Source organism: Cyanistes caeruleus, chromosome 1 (assembly GCF_971803275.1).
Source record: "Cyanistes caeruleus chromosome 1, bCyaCae1.hap1.1, whole genome shotgun sequence".
In the NCBI taxonomy this organism is placed as follows: domain Eukaryota; kingdom Metazoa; phylum Chordata; class Aves; order Passeriformes; family Paridae; genus Cyanistes; species Cyanistes caeruleus.
The window spans coordinates 73109357-73128865 of record NC_141701.1 but is presented as its reverse complement, the minus strand read 5'-3'; the positions used below and the strand labels follow the sequence as shown (position 1 = coordinate 73128865).

Here is a 19509-nt window from a genome sequence, read left to right as displayed (position 1 = left end):
TCTTCCTAAAACTGCTAATGGAATTCAAAAATGTCCTAAATATGTCTGCCATTTCCGACTTTAAAAAAGAAAGAAACCTTATATTTTGAAAGGAGTCTCTTTTGTAGTATGTGTGCTTTGTTCTGAGTGTTTTACTTCCTTTACTTGCTGATACAGTTTGTCTTGATGAAAGAGCAGTAGCTACTTCTTCCTGCAAAAAAGTAGAAATGAAAAGTTTCACTGAAAGTTTCTGAATTGGTTTTATTACTTTTAATTGTACAGATGCTTTTAGAGAAAATTGAGGATCTTCTAAATTGAGAGTTACAGTCTTTGGTCCAACAGCATTTTTTTCTTTGAATTAACAATACTTACTTAGTGAATCGGAAACTCTAAAGGCGTATCAGTAAAAAATAATGTGCATTTCTCATTATAAATGTCCATATATGCTGGTGAACTACATGTTCAAAGCAGAATATCCTTAAACTCACACAGCTTAGCAGTAATCACTCTAATCTCTAACTCTCTGATTTAAGTGTATTATGCACAAACTTGACCTAAAACCAAGGACAGCATGAGTTCCTTCAGTGAGTTTTCTGAAGGGGCACTGATTCCTATTATGTTAGACAGCTCCACATTTGAATAAAATGATCCTGTTTTCAGTTGCACTGCTGCTCCTTGGGAAGCACAAACTTCTAATGGCTCTTGATCATAGTCAGTATCACCAGTAGTACAAGGAAGAATGGTACAAATTTTACTCTGATAATGTTTTACACTCACAGGTATAATAGAAGAGTTGTATCTGGTTGATTTTATGATTTAATGCATGAAAAGTAAGAGTAAGAGGTGTTGATTGGTTTTGGGTCTTTGGAAGGACAGTAGACTTAAGAAACTGACCCTGAACATAAAGTAGTACTTGTCTCTCTCCCAAAATTTTGCGTCCAAGAGCCAGAGTTCACATTTCTAGATCATATACGTGTTAAGATAGGTGGAATTGCATTACTGGAATGAAAATTCCAGTACAAATCAAAAATCATTGTACACGTTTTCTTGCAAGCAAGGTTTTTTTGTACATACAAGTGTCACACAAGCAAGAATAGTTCTTTTGTGATTCTAACCATTTTAATTATAGCTTACATACCTTACGCAGGAGAAAAGAGAAGAACAGAAATCATAGCTAAAGGGCCAAGTTCTGCCTTAATTTCCTATAAAATATATTAAAACAATTTTATTTGTGTATAAGAGGCAAAGTGATGCTTTGAGGAAATTAACTTAGTTTGTTTTATTTCAATGTTTTGAAAGTTTTATTTTTTTGGCTGCATATAACCTTAAGAAAATGAATAATGAATTCTGCTGTATCTGAAGTCTTGTCCTTCATGCTTTGCCTCACATACAATTCACTTTTCTTGCAGCTATTTTATTCATCAGATTAGGTCTTGTCATCTTTGCAGTTCACAACAGGAAATCAATAATTACAGATAGGTAAAGCAGTGCCTCACTGATTGCCTAAAACATTCAAGACTTGCACTTTATAAAACCACTGGGGATAGTTTCCTAGCTGTTCCTCACTTGAATAGATTTGGCAAGTAATTAGCACTATCTCTCCATCATCATGTGTCTCTTCATAGCTAAAATCAAGGGGTGAGGTGTAAAATTAAGGTACAAGATCTGTGATTAGAAGATGATAACAATGCAAAAAGTGCATTTGAAAAAGAGAAAAGTGACCAAGGCCATCTGTGTTATTTTGAAAGAAAAAAATGGATGATGCTCTCAGAAGAATATAGTACCCCTTGCACTCCAATGGAAGAGAAAAACACTGGGAGAAAATACTGTAGATTATTTTAAGGTGGAATGCTGACAGCTGGAGAATAATGGCATTGCTTTCAGAGAACCCGAGATGGAGGCTGGGAGGTACATGTCTCATTTCAAAAAAAAAAATAGTTTAACCACCAATTCTGAAAATGTCACTTCAGAGAGCTACAGAAAACTTAGTAATCAGCCAGTGCCAGACAGTTTTGCTGCAGTTAATGACTGTCTGAGTAGGAGCCCTCCTTTAAGCTTCATGCTGCCCTAAATATGTATTTCAATATGTATTTTTCTTTTGTTTTCTTAAGCAATTGAACTTCTGCTGTGTCTGGCATGCAGAAATGGTCACTTACAAGTAAAAGCCATTTATACATTGAAATTCAGAGTGAAAACATGAGAAGCACTGGGATCAAGCCCACTGCATCAGATAGGAGATGGAAGCACTGCATGTGTCACACAGCTGCAGCAGCTGTGGAGCAACATGTCAACCATAGCATCTGGCACTGGGACAGGGGACTGAGGGTCCCTGGGAGAGGTGGCTGCTCCACTGGAGCTCTGCCACCTGCTTGGCCTGGTCCTTCACTGCCTGGCCCAGCTATTGCTGCTCTTTGCCTTGGCTCAAGTGATGGCACTGCTTCCATGGGGCTCTCAGCGGAGTCTCCATCCTCTCCCCCCCAATTAGGTCTGTGCAGAGGAGGAGGGAGTGGCTTTTCTCAGGCGCTCACACAGGAGTGATACTCCCAGCATCATCACCTTTAACCACTCTGGCTAACTTCTCAAACTTCTCATCCTGTCACCAAGTAGTCTTTTATCCAAATCAATGTAATATTTTTTAAGCCCCCAAACTTGATGAATTTCTCTTTTAAAAATAATCTTCTGGCTTTTGTAATTTGTTAAAATGAGACTATAAGCACAAATACTAAAATCTTCAAATTATAATGAGCTTCAGTGATGCATGCCTTCACTTTGGGTCTGTTGATTTTGGGTGCTTGGCTCATAACACCTTGGGAGAGGAGAGAAAACATGACACTTGGAGTCAGTAGCCCTTCTGAAGCCATTGAAATTATTCCAGAATGAAGGACTTAAACCAAAGGGACATGTAAGCTGGGAGAACACCAGGATCTTCCAGGCTTAAACCCTATTCTTCTCTTGAGAAACATATCTTGATTTACCTCTTTGGTAGCAAAAGATAAATTCATAGGAATAAAAATGTTAATACTCATTGGAATTGTAGAGTAACTGATGGCAGTAAAATAATGTTTATTCATAATACATTGTAAAGCAGATCAATGCCCAGGAATTTTTTTCTGGCTTTGAGTTTTTCTGGAAACAACACAAGCGAATTCAGAAAGAACAATACTTTCAGGAGTCATTTACTGTTAACAGTATTTGACAGTATAAATTCAATTTGAATTTATAAATCCAAAGAAAAAAATTAAAAACACCTTTGGGTTTAAATTAGATACTTATCTAAAACTAGTTGGTTTGTTTTTCAGAAGTGTTTCTAGAGTTTTTGAAGCTGTAAGAATTTGGTTGAAATCTCTCTTCCAAAGTAAATACTCTTCAAGTACAAAGGCAGGGGCTTTTTTAGAGAACAGTTGTCTTGCCATCTCTTCTTCAGCAGCTCCCATTTCCTTGTCACCCCCACCCCTTGTGCAGTGGTGCACAGGTCCTGTTGATAGGGACTGGTTAGCTTCCTCCCTTGCTGCCATGAGGCTGTCTTGGTATCTTTATTGAGAAACACTGGTAAATGTATTTATTCTTTCTCTTTTATTAAAACAAAATAATATGATCCCTGACTGTAAACCCTGGTGATAAGTAAGGGTGGTTGTTGGCGATTGTAAAAAACACATTATTTCAGAAATCCCACGAGAGGTCCATGTGATATTTAGATGGATCACCCCAACCTTGTGACCATTTCAGATTTCTCATGACAGTCAAGTCATGCACATAATTTTCATGTGGCAATGTATGTAGATTATTTGATCCAGTTCTAATTTCTCCTGTGTCCATTTAGAGTTGTGACAGCAAATTCCCACTGAAGAATTTCCCAGACCTGTGTAAGTCTGATGATCCTGGACTTAATTCACATCAGATTTATCTTTTGCTGTTAACAGCGTCACACTGGTGCACGCTAGTCAGGATGTTTCATTTAACCTGACAGTGGTGCTTTAGCTTGTGAAGGAAGCAACACCAGCAACTCAGAGCAGTGTCTGGCTGAGTTTCAAAGCGAGTAGATCCTATGTTACATACTTCCAGGCACTTTGTCTTGTTGCTTATTTCTAACACCACAGTGGGTCTGGTTACTGATCCCTGTAAGAGATTGTCTATCAAAACTTCAGATTTCTATAGCTTCTAGCCATTACAGCAACACTTATTACTGCAATTAATAATACCCTGGTACCAGTAAAAAACCAGTTTATGGATATGGAAGTCAGATGGTGAAGCAAGTCTGGTCCTGTGTGCTTCAAGTTGTCTGTAAAATTTCTATTAAGTCAGGTTACAAGAGGACCAGACCTGAAGCAAGAAGTAGCATACTGGAGAGGTTGCAAATTTCAGGAAGGCAACACGCAGCATTATATGTAGTTTTCCAGGCTTTAGTTGTTTTTGTATTGGATTTGTTGCATCATTTTAATTTTTTCTCTCTAGTAGGAATTTTCTGTTTAAAGGAAGTTGCTCTTCTCTGTTCCTGACAATTTCAAATGCCTATGGCCAGGAGTCAGAGCAGACTGTGCACTTCAACACTGAAAGATGCTGAGCCATCACACAGCCATCATAAATTGTACAGTTTTTCTAGAGCACTTGGTGCTTTTCAAGTCAGTGTCTTCTTATATCAGCTGATCAGCATAATCAGTCTTGTTTTCACTTTTGCTGCATGGCTATTAGCACGTGGACTGTTGTGGGATTTCTTTCTGAGTGGATGCCCTGAGGTATCCTGGTTAGGCACCATGCCCTCCCTGGTTCCTGGACATTTCTTGGGCACCTCACTCTGCTATTGTCTGTGAATTCTTCAGGCAGGAGCTCTGGTTCCCTATTGGCTCAATATGTTGTCAGTTCCCATCAGGGCTTAATTTAATTTAGTCCTCACAGTGTTACTGTACTACAAGAGAGAAAATGGTGTGTATGATATCATCCACCTCCACAAATCAGCTCCTCTAATCAAAGACTCCACTACCAGTGACTTCTGAAAACTGGAAATTCTTGCAAACACAATAGAAATCTGCTTTCCATTCTTCCCTTATATTTTAAACACAAAGAGAATATCAAGAAAAGAAAGAAAAAACAAATTATTTATTTTCATGAGACACGTTCAATAGGTGTTTGGCACAATAAATTTAGTCACTCTGACAAAACAATTATTTTCCCATGGGCCTGACGAAAATGATTCATTTTCAAAATGACTGAAGGCTGAGCAGGGAGATAAAGAACCTGTTCACCCCTTAAGCCTGGTAAAAAGTGATCAGAGAGACTACAATATCACTTTCATTTTCTATCGCAATCCTCCAACTTCCATCCCAGTTTTAATCCTGCAGCTTTTCCAAAAGGATGTTGTCAGAAACATGTCACTGCCAATCAAGCTTTAACATTTATACTTTATGAATAACTGATATAATAGAATGATGGATATATGCAGTATAGTCAATATATAAACAAATTCCCAGTAGAAGATGTGTTGGAGGGATGTGTAATGGTATTTCTGTACTTTGCTTGTTCTCTTTCCTCCTGTAGTGTGCAGTTGCCACCTATTAATTAATTACTGCATTTGACAAATACATCCATTCTATAGCAGAATTGCATTGAATTGCTTTCCAATTTGTCAAATCCTTTTATCTTACTCTTCCTCTCCTAGATCACATTTGTGGCTAGTAAATTGGTTTCTTAAATTCAGTCTCTCATACTTTGGTCTTGAGTTAGCTTTCTTCTCTGCAGGATACCACTGTATACTGTATCTTCAAGTACCCAATTAATTAAATTAATTACAGGCAGTAGACCTGAAACAAACTAATGAAAGCAGCCATCATGTCAGGTGGTATTTATCTAGGCATTAAATTGAAAAGACCCCCTTTAGGTTCTTAAAAATTAGTTTCAATATTTAATACTAATAGCTTTTGGAATTGTTGATGGGGGATAGTTTTAATAAATTTATTACAAACTGTTTACCTTTACAAGGAAAGAAGCTTGATCCTTACAGCAGAAGGGAGCTGAAGATAAATAACTTAAAAGTATCAGGGTTTTGAAATACTGAGGTCTGTGAGCTGCCCACAGTCTGTTAAAAATGACCATTAAAGTTTTCATACAGTGATAGGAGTATGTCTTGTGTAGTCAAAAGCAATGCCAAGTCTGTACAAAACTTGCCTTAGCGCTTATTGTTTGCCTCATTGGTCTTATTGAGCTGATTTGGCTTGCCATTTTCAGAGTTTGTAGCAGAATTTATTTGAAGACCTCATTATAAGCACTACTGTCACCCGAGAGAAGAATGAAGATTTGCAGGGAAGAGAAGAAGGGAAAACAACTGCTGCAGAAAAGACTGCTAGTGGCAGCATCCTGAACAGCTCTCCTTGCTGCTCAGGCACCTTGCAGTGCTATGTCTGAGGAAGCAATGTTAACAAAGCACCTGTTGATATCCTGCACAGCAAAACTGGTGCCGTGTGCTATTCCTGCAAAGTCCATGGGACAGTGCAGGTGTCCGGGATTTATTTCTTCCGCTTCCCATCAGAACTGGGCTGCAGGTATTAATGTATACAATACTGATAGAATAGGCAACAGGAAGAAAGGCTTGGGGGAAGACTCTCATCACTTTTTTCTGAGAAATAAGCCAGGGTTTTGCTTGAGCGAAGCAAGAGTGCAGAAGGAGAGTATACTTGTCCATGAATATATCCAGATCCACAAAACTGGAATCATTTCTACCTTGCTCTATGTAAGCATGGTTGATGTCTCTTCTTGTGCTGGCAGAGAGTAATAAATAGTACATCCCTTTTCCTTTTGTCAGATCTAAAGTCTGTCCTCTCCATAGCTTCCCCTTCTTCAGTCTGTTTAAAAAAAAATAATATTTTAACAGAAATAAATTCTTCTGTAGAAAACTACAACAGAATGAGATATAGACACCTTTCTTGTAAGAAATTCTGACCCCAGAAAAGGAGAAAGAAGGAATCCATTTTTCTTCATCAGGATAAGGGCATAAGCTTCTCACATGTTTGCTCCTTCAGTTTTATAACAGAGAAATCAATGCACAAGCTATTGTTAACCAGAGACAAAAAATTAAGGCTATACGTGTTACCTGTAGTCTTGATACTTATATAAGATTATTTGATTTAAGCTATTCATTATAACTCTAACTATAAACTATTATGTTTTCTTTAAAATGCATGTATTTTATACATATCACTACATATAATATATAGTAATTTCCAATTTGATTTAAGAAGTTAGGGCTTCACAGATGTTTTTCTTCCATTATCATGAACCCTCCCTCTAGCTTGAAGGATGTGGTTTTTGTAGAAGCTTCTTTTTGGAGATCAGATATAGATTGGAAAGGTTGTGTATAGAAAATTTTGGTTTAAGGAAGTGGTATTAAAGATCAAGTATTTATTTTTTCAAGTTACTCTTACTATTTTTATTAATTAACTAGATTTCTCCCTTGTATTTTCTTATATGACTGTGATTAAATATGAGGTGCAGTTCAGTGAAGTGCCCTAAACATGAGTTCTAGAGGACAGTCACTACTGACTCCAGGGAAAGTCCTGACTACTGTAAAAGCCATATCCCAGATTTCATTCTTCCTTATTTTCGTCTCTGACATTGCAATTAAGATACACCCCTGTTTTTACAAATGCATTACACGAGGACTACAGACATTTAGCACCTTTAGTTAGGTGTCACCTCTGTCTGTCCTAATTTGTTTATAGAATTTCCCTCTACAAGAAGTATGAGTATCTTCTTTCCTTCTGCTCTGCCACAGTGTTGCTGAGTTCTCTTCTAAGAGTTTCATGGAAAAGGGATTTTCAAGCCATCTTCTCTTCTGAGAGCCAGGTGCCCATGGTTTCTGTGGATAGAATGAAGTCAGACAGATACCTTGAGCAAAGGAGAGCATGGGAGGGGTTGGGATTCATTGCTGCATGTGTGGAGCAGCTGAGTTGGAGTAGCTGAGTTAGAGGGTGGAAATATTTTTTACTACCCCAACCATGAGTTATTCTTCTATAAGGAAGAGGAAAATTCCAACTGGTTTTCAGTAATCTTTTATTGTGTTTATTTTTATTCAGCATTTCATTGCAAAACCTCTGTTTAGCACCATGCCTGGTTCTTGACTCTATTTCCACTGAGCTCAGCAGAAAGTGGGCATTTTTAAAACGGTGAGACTGGGAAGTCTCGGTGTTATTGATTTAGATTTAACATTGAGCACTGATAAAGACAGCTGAAATCAATCAATACTGAAGGAATTTGAAATACTGTAACTAAAAGCACTATCAGAAATCAGTTTATGCTCTCATGATAGTTTCAGACTATATGTAATAAGTTTTTTAAAATGCAAAGTGTATTATTTTGGATTATTGCATTATGTTATGGTGCTGGAATAAAACGTGAATTATTTAAACTCCTTTTTTAACTAACTGCTTCTAGTCTTTGTTGCATTTTTTAATATGTCACCATTAACATAGTTTTAAATAGAAGGAATAGAATTTCATTCTGTATGCCTTGAAGAAAACTGGAACAAGGAAAATGCATTGATTCTTTTTGTCTTGTGTGTGAACAAAAGGGTAGTTAGTATAACTAAGCTAAATAGATGTGTAGTCTGGTAATCCTGGAATTTCCCAATCTACTTCTTCCAAATCCTCCCTATAAAATGGAAAGTATTTCAAGCCAGAATGCTGTTTGCAATGTGAAAATAGAGGTGTGGAAAAAAAGGCAGAACTATTAACAAATAGTCTAAAACAGTGTTAATAATTTGAGTCCTTCTGAGATGTGTTATTTTATACAGCTTTCTACATTGATTTTTTTAATCAATGCTGTGTCAGTACAGTCAGCACATCTTGTCCTGCGGCACTAACTATATTTACCACCCAGTGGTGGGAAGAAGACAGCAGCCTACTGGTGTATCTGTAGTGAAACCAGAGAAAAATACTCGGCTTAAAGTGGGGAGCTGTGTGGCATTCTCACTGACCCTTATCATGATTCTTGGTGTTGCAGGATGGATGGTCACAGTATCACTTTGTAGCCTCATCTTCAACAATAGAAAGGGATCGGCAAAGACCATACTCCTCATCCCGCACTCCCTCCATCTCTCCTGTGCGCATGTCTCCAAACAACCGCTCAGGTAAGGCCAGCCAAAGCAAAGGCAGAGGTAATCAATCCATCAGCGTCATTTTCCCTAATATCTGGATTTGTTGTTAACTTAGGTGGAAGGGCACAAAGTGTATTCTTTACTGTCACCAAATAACCCGTTCAAAACAGGATTTTATTTTTTTTCATTAGCACCTGGTAAAGTTTTACAGAAGAAAGCTTATTCCATAATCTTTTGTCATAAATTCTCCCAAAGTGTTTTCTTGATGGGAATTACCTGACTAGATCTCAGGGAAATGATATCCATTGGTAGCACCAGGAAATTCTGTTGCTCACTTTGCTAGTCATGAAAGCCATTATGTGGTTTATGACCATTTTGCACATTCAGTAGAAGTTTAAAGCCCACATTACTTTTTTGTCAGCTTTTATTCTATGAATTTTATTATATGAATACATATGCATATGTAAGTTTCACAGATTTGTCTACACATCTTCCAGTAACATTGCCAGCATATTTACAACAGCTATTATCAATTCTGTATGATCTGCACAATGAAGTAATGTAAATAACAACTAACGTATGACGCATGTCATACAACTTAACTAATGACGTAGTGCAAATTAATTTTTCTATCTAGAAATCAGGTAATCTTTCCATCATTTTATTCCAAGGTAGAACACACCTTCATTCGGTAAAGCCATTCCCAATGAAATTTGTTAATTATCTAAAAGCTGCATCTTAGTCTTACAGAACCACAACTGAGGAGATGTGAAAATGTAACCAGAAGTGCAGTGAGAGCTGATATTCTGTTTTTAAAATCTGCCGTTACACAAGTCCATAAAGGGCTCTTGTTCCTTTTTTTTCTTCTCTAAAATCTCATCTTGACTGTAATTGCAAGGTACTTGAAATGTCTGGCCCTGAAATCCTAGTTCTCTTTCTTGCCAGAACCATCTTCTCACTTCTGTTACTCTAAATTTCGGATGAAATTTTACTGCCCTCATCAGTTATCATAAGACTGGAAAAACACAAATAACAGTAGCTGTAGAGCACATGTCATTATATACCAGTCAGCTCAATGTCAGTGTAGAAAATTGCTGGAAAAAATAATCAGAACCTGAGCAGCTCAAAGGTAGTAGGAACATAAGATGTTACTTAACTCTGAGAGTATCTTTCTATGTAACAATGTAAGTTGCTGTGTGTCTGGTAGTATCCATATCAAATGTAAACATTGATTCAATACAAATTGTCTTATTAAATCCATCTGAATTCCTGTTGCAACATATTCGAAGCACTTTGCAGAAATAAAATTCAGTAAGTACTATGATCAGTAAGACTCTTTCACACAACATTTTTATGGACAAGCTTAAGAAATGCTAGCCAACAGCTCAGAAAACATCCTGTGTTGTATAAATAAAAAACTTACTGAAAGCCATTCACAAGGGAAGGGCATTGTTTATTGCCAAAGTGGCAGAATGCTGTGCTTAGAGCCTAGCCTGGGTCCAGTACTCTTCAGTGGTTTCAGTAATTACCTGGGACCCAGGTAATACGCCAAAGTTACCTATTACCTTTGTGGGTGACATAAACCTGGGAGAAACTCATGTTCTTTGAAGGGCATTACTGAAACTCAAAGTGATCCTGAGAAATTTAAGGTAATATTCAAAGGGAAAAAAAATAACCTATCCTTTAAAAATAATTTATGAGGAGAATGTCTGACTAGATGAAAGTTCTTTAGAAATTATCTGTGAATTTTTGTCAGTTGCACACATGAATTGGAAGGTGGAAAAATTAAGATATGAGAATATGCTGAATGGACTGTAATTGTCTAACTCAAGTAAAAGAGACATGAAAAGGGGTACACACCAAGTCTTCAAGCATGTAACAGCCAGCTGTGAAGAGAAATGGAGTGAGCTTTTTCTGTTTTCATAGCAGACAAATGGAAATAATGAGCAGTGAGGAGTCAGACTAGACATCAGGGAACATTTCCTAGCAGTGGGGAAAGAAAGCACTGGAACGGACTGCTTGGAACAGTTACGTGATCCCTGTCATTAGAGATCTTTAGTTCCAGATTAAAATCTGTCCAGAACTATGTTGGTATACTGGATCCTACCTTGGGGTAAAGAGTTGAAGTAAATGAACTCACACCATCCCATCCATCCCTAGGACTGGGTGATAACAGTCTCAAACTATAGAGGGCTCTGTATTCTTCTTTTCTGTGTCCTTTAAGAAATAGAGCAGAAAAACATTATATCAATTTTCAGTTTACCAAAGTCTCCACCTTTGCTTCCAATAAAAACTCTGAGAGAGGGTGCTTCTGCATTTTAACTCACTTGCCAGAAGGTAGATTTCCTCTCTTGGGAAGAGCAAGGGAATTCCCACAGGGAACAGAGAGAGATGATTTTATGTATATTGGTCAATTTTGTTCAAAACACCAGAGTGCTTATAACCATTACCAGAGTATGTGAAACAAAATGTGTCTTTCTGCTAGCATCTTTTTCAAGGTTTGCATTCTGGCCTGCTCCCCATTAGACTCAAGCTGCCATTAGCTGATCTGGTAGCTTAACTGTCATGTTTCTTTATAGCTGTGGGATTATCAGCTTTAGATTTACATCACTATTGACAAACAGTTTAAAAGCAATCCCCAATTCTAATGGCTTCATAAGAAAGAACATCTGTTCCACATTTGCTCTGTAAATTCAGAGGCCAGGGCCCGCAAAACCAAGCAAAGCAGAATTCATCATCACTTGTGCTTCCCTTCTCCATAGCTGAGTGCAAGTACTTCACTATTTCTTAAGTAAAAAATGTAACATAGTTTAGAGATGCTGGAAGATATGTCTCAAGGCCAAGCTTCACAGAGAGTTTGTATTACATTTTTAAATTGCTTTCTTTTCCTTGTTTTTGAACAAAGACGTTGTTAATGCTTTTGAGCTTCTTTTTATATATCAGTTACCTGGGTGGAGGCAGGGAAGTGTGTAAAAAGAAATTTGACATTCAGAAATAAAATTATGTTTGCAGTTGATTGTCCAATAAATACATTTGCCTTGCTCTTGAAATAACAGCATCTCTTCCTCCATGATATGGTAGTGTTTCTTCAATCAGCTTAATATTAGAAAACTAACAGATAAGGACTTTACTGAAATGCTTACTCAAGAGTTAGACCCTACATTCAGTCATATATGATAAAAAAATAATAATCCATTTTTGTTATCTAGCAAGTGCCCCAGCCTCACCTCGGGAAATGATCAGCCTAAAAGAAAGAAAAACAGACTATGAGTCAACTGGAACTAATGCTACTTACCATGGAAGTAAGGGAGAACACACTTCTAGGAAAGACACCATGACAGGTGAGATTTTGTTCGCATAGCATATATAAAAATCAGCTGTGATAGAACACTGATTTTATAGGATTGGCTGGGCTTGCTGCACTGTGGAAAAAAGTCAACCTGCTTTGATTAATTCCCAAGTTTTAGCCACCTTGAGAAATACAACTGAAGATAAATTTGAATGAATACAACCCTATGTGAAAATGATATGTGAACACCATGGCTCTTCACAGAAGAAAGGCTCTGAATCCAATTTTGTATGTCTTTTTCAATGTTGCAGGTTTTTTTCATTTCAGAAGGAAGTTGGTTGATCACTTTGAATTAACTGGTATATTTGAGCATGTGCAATGATCCCTAACATCTGTCTTTTGCAGGGAATGCTCTCCAGGATCAGTTAACTTATTTTGTATGTCAGTATTCACGGGAAATTTTTGGCTCTTTGTAAAGTCTATCCATATTGCTTTCTCAGCTGGGCTGATTTAAATGCAGTGATTTTCTCTGTATGTTGTGGCATCTGTTGCAGGTTTCTTTGAAGGCCTCTCTTCTCCAGTGAGCTCATTAATCTCTTAGCCTTTCAGTAATTAGGAAATTTTGAGTGCTTTTCCCAATGCTGTATCTCTTCATGAATTCTCTTGCAAAATAAATGTTGGTCTCCATCACCATTGTACAGGCTTATATTATAACCATTATTGAACTTTTTGTCACATTTATATAGTGCCAAGCATCACAGTCTCCTCTTCTCCAAATGCTGCCTCAGAGCAGGCAAAAAAATCACAGTAAGAAGTCTGAACACCTGTTACCTTCTCTCATGTTCTCTGCAGAGGTCTTGGTCAGAGGCAGAATGGATTGCTTGCCAAGAACGTGGTGACTCAGCATCAATAAGATCCATCTTTCAAGATGGATCTTACTTCTTTCATATCCTATATTGTGGATATGAAGATACGCTGTTATCTACTATGTTATATATGATTATGCAATCAAAACCTAAAGACCAGCCTTGGAACTTGTGTGTAAATGCAATATAGAATGTTAATTAGCCTGAAGGTGAAAATCTGAAAAGAAGAATGACAGTCAAGAGTATTTGGAAACCACAGAAATTAGGAGTGTCCGGATTGACTTCTGTGGCATACTGCTGGAGAGTGCAGAAGATTCAGTCAAGGTACTGCATTTTGTGTAATGTTTTGAGTGTTTCATAGTCACTGCATGAGGTGGTTTTCTATAACAATTCAGTGGCCCTTACTTGGCTGATTGTGAAGGACAGGACTGAAGTTTTTTCAGCCATTTCTCAAGGACCCATAAAGAGTGAATCTCAGGAGTAAGAGCATCAGGCTGAAAAGGAAAAAGCAGTATCATTTTGACTTTGATTTTTACATTGTGTTTTCCTCTAATATTGTCTTATATTTTGTCTATTACTATTGATTATTTGGGTGGGCTTTTAGTAAGGAAACTTGAAACTCTTAGAATCATGCTCAGCTATCAACTGTCTTTCAAGCTCCTGATCTCAGTGAGGGAAAAAAAATCAAAAAATTCAGATGAAGAAGTGTAATATTTCATAATATTGCATGAGCAATGCACAAATAAATATGGAATTAACAAGTAACTTTCTCTCTTTCAGATCACCAAATCTCTGCACATTTGGTCTGAGCTCAAATTAAGCACCATTATAAGAACAAAAGAAAATGATAGAAGGAGTTTTGCTTGTCAGTGTTCAACATGGAATTTGTGTAACTTATTTGTAGCTTATTAAATAATAAATATTTTTTAAAAAAAAATACAAAATCGGTATTTGTGATTTTGTGAGGCATTTTGACTTAACTTGAGTGGCCCAATACAAGTTCATGTAGCAAGTTTCTTGTGATGCCTGCATTTCGTTTTGTGCATCAAACAGTGCATTGCAGCTGATACATCCACGTGGATGGGACTTACATGAATGTTTTCTCAGGTTCTACATGGCGTACACATATTTTGATCTGCTCTTCTACTTTTGTGCCAAGCTGATGTATTACACAAAGCTTTCTTTGGCTTACGGATTTTACACAAAGCATAGGGCCACAGCTGTAGTCCCAATTTATCCATGACTGTCTCCATGCTCTTCTCCAAAGCTCTTCTCAGTTTATAGTTGAAAAATTTTATGACCTATGGGCTGGGAATGAAATTAAGGTTTTTTGGTGGCTTTTCAAAGTAGGAGTGTTGGCTTCCTGCCATCCTGAGGATCTTTCAGGAAACCTCTGGGGAAAATGGAGCATCTATGAAGTAAATAGTTTGGCTGAAGATGATAACTTACATTGATTTCATGAGGATAGCTAAAAAAATAGAGGCACTGTACCAAAGTTCTCATTGCCTTCTTCACAGGTTTATGATGCCTTTTATATTTACTGCCCATTTTCTCTTTTCTGTAGAAAATAATAACCAATAATAAAATTTTGTCACCTAAAGTGTATTTTTAAGACAAAAACTATTATATTCAGTTTAGGAAAATGGGAACTGTAAGTGCATGTGATGGTATTTATGGTGCTTTCCTTCAGAACAGGGCAGATAAGGTTCCTGTGTACCATCATGGGACTCCTTCTTTAAGGTTTCTTTTACTTTTTTAGTTCCCTCACTGAACTAATATGTAAATCATAGTCTACAGAAAGTGTCTTCTCTTCCAGCAGCAGAAAAAAACCTTCTGAATAATTTATTTTTTCCTTTGGTTGTAAAGAATCAGTCGTGAATATTTTTGTTATTTAAACTTACTGGCAAGTCCCTGCATATTCAGAACACAAATAAAACACCATCAGATGTTACAGGTGCTTGGGCTTATTATTATTTCTGTTATTGTCATTATCATTAATATGATTACTACTACTTTCAGAAACTATAATGCTCTGTAATCTTTTCTCACACCCTTATCTCATTTTTCACTGTGCAAGAAGGTGGGAGTGGTAGTGACAGGTAATGATCTCTGCTACCTCAGATTTGTGATGTATGGAAGCATTTTCCTTTACTGTCTTGAACTAATTTTTTTTAAATGGAGACCTGCTGCTTGTAGCAGAAAAAGCAGTTTGTGCGATACCAGATGAGAATGACTACCTTCCAGCAGAGTTGCCCTTTCTTATTATCATTTTGTGTTTCTGACGGCAACTTGCATCTTGTTATTCCAAAGTGTCTGTAAATGTGTTCAGAATAAGTACTTCCAAGATCTGAAAACAGAATGTTAAACCACTGATTAAGTGACTGGGATATATGGGGATGAATTTGGTCGATGGCATCTTTGTCATGTAAACCACTGAGTAACATAATTTTTGATTTTTGTCATCTTAAAAGAAAACAGCTATGGGGAATGCTGTGACTTTTTTTAACCAGTATCACTTTGAAGACTGAACAGAAGGGAGAAAGAAAGGTGTTTTTCTATAATGTTCTTTATATAATTGAATCACAAAGTACTGCAGGTTGATCATAGTATTCATTTTAGAATGCTCACAATTTTGCTTGCCAGAAAGTGCCTCTTCGGTATTATCATGTACTGATGTTTAGAGGCTGCATAAAATATGCACATAAACACAAACAGTGATCACTGCTCTAATAATTTAATTTTCAGCTAGTTCTCACATCTCTGTGAAGAAATGTGGCTACAGAAATATGTCTCTTACTGCATTTACTCCTTTCTCTTCTCTTGCCATTTTATTTTATTTTATTTTATTTTATTTTATTTTATTTTATTTTATTTTGTTTTGTTTTGTTTTGTTTTGTTTTGTTTTGTTTTATTTTATCTTTCTATTTGTTTTACAGTTTTATGATGGTACATATACAGTATTATCAAGAAAAAATATATATTAACCACACAATATCTGTCCATTCATCTAGCTCATCTCCTTTCTTTTATATTTGTCCTCTGCTTTTTGGACAGCAAGAGTCAACTGCTCACTGAATCATGGCAGAGTGGGCATTGAATTCTCAGGGATACCACCTGCATGTTCAGAAGCAGGTACTGGAACAGGGCTGCATTTATTGCTAGCAGCTACATTGCTTGACTTATATTTCCTCCAGAATCATTATTAACTCAACCTCCAAGCTAGCCTAAGCCACGATTTCTTATTCTTTAACTCCTAGCATTTTTTTTCAAGCATTTTATGTCCCATTGTTTTTTATTGCTTTAAAAAAAGATTACTAAGGGTTTGAGGGGTTTTGTGTTTTGTTTTTCATTTTAAACTTTTGAATTTGTATCCCCATCACTGCAGTAAAATCAGCAACACAGAGCTTGCAACTATTTCCATCAGCTGAAACTATCCATTTTCCATTGCGGAGTATGTATTGTGTTGCGGAGAGACCATAAGACTTCAATCTGGTATGTGACATTTGTGAGCACATCAGTGCAAATGTCACAGTAGTGCACTGGACAGCTACACACCAACTCTGAACTATTTATAGGTTTATAATAGTCATGGATAATGGCAGCGCGTATGGACCACATGTGTTTTTATTTATCAGTATGGAAAGGTCATGACCTCCCTCTAATGTCTGATTGCCTGAAGGAACAAAATACAAATTAGCATGTGTCTGGTTTGCTATTCTTCATAATACCCTCGGATGTTGCACCTTGCACCAGTCTTTGACTCTTGACATTAAACAACCATGAACAGCATTGACTTGTCTGAACTTAGTATGTTCAGTCATGTCGGACTAGAAATTTGCATGCATGAAACTTAAAACCCACTTATCTTGGCACATATATTAATAAGAAACAAAATGGTTACAAGTTCTTCCTCTATCTATGACAGTCCAATACACTGAATGTCACTTTAATGTTTTTTCAAGAACTAGGACTTTGCAAAATGGATATCTGAAACACTTCTTGAGTTTCTTTAGATCTTGAGAAGAAGAATTTGAATAACAAAACTTCTGGCATTTTGTGGGACAGGCAAGAAAATTGGAAGAACAGCATTAAAAAGATGATATCAAGGAAAGATCTGGCAACTGTACTACTGAGAGTCATGTTGTCATGGGATGCACAATAAACAGCAATGTTGATGCAAACTTCTCTAGTACTAAAGACTCATCAGGAGAAGTATCTTTAAAGACTACAGCAGAGGCTGCAGTTGGAATATAAAGAAATGCACTGAAATAACAGTCAAGTCTCAAAAATCCCTTAAGTGACAAAATATAACCTAAATGCAGAGAACCTCTGCAGATCAACTCTTGCATTCAACTTTGCAGATCAACTTTGGCATTGACATTGACAACCAAAAAAAGCACTTCTCAAGCAGTACTCTCCATCATTTCAGCTGTTTCTCTGTTATGGCCTATTGGCATACAGGTAGAATTAAGAGTATCTACCACTGGAAGAGCCCAACCAGCATCTGTCACTAGAGTTCGTATTATTACCACCTTAAAAAAAATGGGTCATGCTGTACTTCAAGATCACCAGGGCTCTTCTCCATCTCCCACACGGGACTCTGCACTTTCTTAGTTATTGCATCCAGCTCTTCAAGGATCAAGAAGGGTTTCACCCATATCCGTTAATTGTTTTGAAGTGAAAAGTCTCTTTTTTCAGCTGTTAGAGCTCATCAAGCCACTATATAAGCCCTGTCTTTATCCCGTTTCCACAAATATGGTGCAGATCTTTAAGAAAGGCCATCTGAGATCTATAAAGCAGCATCATGGAGCAGTGCATCAAACTGACAAAAATTACACCCTCAGCATGGAACCCATGGCAGATGTGAAGATCCGAAATTATATATTCCAGTCAGCTTTGGCTGAAGGCCATGCCATTGCTTTCTCCAGAAGGGATGTAGTGGTGGGGGGAAGGTAGTGGAAGTTTTACATGCAGAGGTCCATGCTTGCATATTGCCAAAGGAAGAAAGAGTGCTTACATCTTCAGTAATATGGTTCTTCCTAGTGATATGACTAGCATGGATCTCATATCCAGCTTTCAGCTCTGATGCTCAGTGCTTGCCATCACAAGTTTTGAGCTGCAAAGGTACTAAAAGCCATTCTTGGTGCCTCCAGGTTTTATATGGTTACACACAGACCTGAGAGGAGTTGCGGGCCATGTTTCAGTTCCACTGATGGCGCTGATTTATAACTACTTAATTTTTACTTTCAGGCCTGTTCTTTTATATTAAGAGTCCCCATAAAACCATTCAATCATTGGTTAGAGTGTCTGGAAAGTTAATAATGAATGAGAAGTGTGCAGTAGCCACATAAAATGCTACCTTCATAGTCTTTCAAATATGAGAAGTAACTACAGTCTTTCAAGTCTTATCAGCAGACTAAGCTTCAGCTACATTGCCAAATCAGAGGAATCAGTGAAGTCAGCTTTGCAAGGAAAATCCTTTGGTTTTCATTTAGGGTTTTTTGGGACAGGTTTGGAAATAAATTTTTGCAAGACTGTATATTTATCATCCTCTTTAGAAATACTTCCAGTTTCAAAACTCCTAGCTCAGTTTTGTCTGTGCATTTGAGTAGTAGGACATCTGAGAAGAAAGTGACAACACTGACAGCAGTTGTGGATTTTAGACTATCTTGGCCAGACCTTTTCAGTATAACTACATACTACTTATTGCATAACTTGTCACTTATATGTAGTCACTTTATGCTTGAGTAATTTCATGATAAAATTGTAGGATTAATAGTCCACATTGCCCTACTGAAGTGAAAGAACTGAAATGTTTCTTAATCTCAATATTTACAACTGCTGTTTGTTGTATGTGTTACATAAGCCAAACTATAACCTGAAATTTATTATTGAATGCTAGCTTTATATGAAATTATTTTGTTGATGCATATAAGAAGTGCACAAGATTGTTATGAACATGACGTGGAGCCTGTTACCATTAATAAATGAATACCAAAGAGATGTATGTACACCAAAGCAAAGATGATGACCATTCAGTGGGAGGAAAAGTCAGCAGATGCTTTTAAAGATTTTGGTGTGTGGGGAACAGGCTTAGTATGATGTATTTAATGAAGAATTCACTTTGAGGCCAAAGAGGTATGTTTGGTAAACCTGCTTTTTCCTTCCTTTTCTCTCTCTGCAGCTCAGAACACTGGAATCTCAACTTTTTACAGGAATTCGTATGGTGCGCCTGCTGAAGATACCAAACATAACCAGGTAAGTACAGAGACTAAAATGTTAGTGTTCCAGAT

General features: G+C 37.0%; 1 protein-coding gene across 21 annotated transcripts in view; it reads left to right on the top strand.

The window, feature by feature from the left end:
• The window catches only part of CTNND2 (catenin delta 2), a 693808-nt gene that overhangs the window by 671806 nt on the left and 2493 nt on the right, over positions 1 to 19509 (top strand). For 19 of the 21 annotated variants that reach the window (XM_086897815.1, XM_086897796.1, XM_086897780.1 and 16 more), the window contains 3 exons: positions 8968 to 9094; positions 12271 to 12402; positions 19401 to 19474. In XM_086897815.1, coding sequence (XP_086753941.1) covers positions 8968 to 9094; positions 12271 to 12402; positions 19401 to 19474 — 333 coding nt within the window. Of the gene's footprint in view, positions 1 to 8967; positions 9095 to 12270; positions 12403 to 13202; positions 13541 to 13996; positions 14161 to 16270; positions 16349 to 19400; positions 19475 to 19509 lie in introns of those variants that run through there. The other 2 variants (XR_015289263.1, XM_086897865.1) reach the window with 2 other exon arrangements.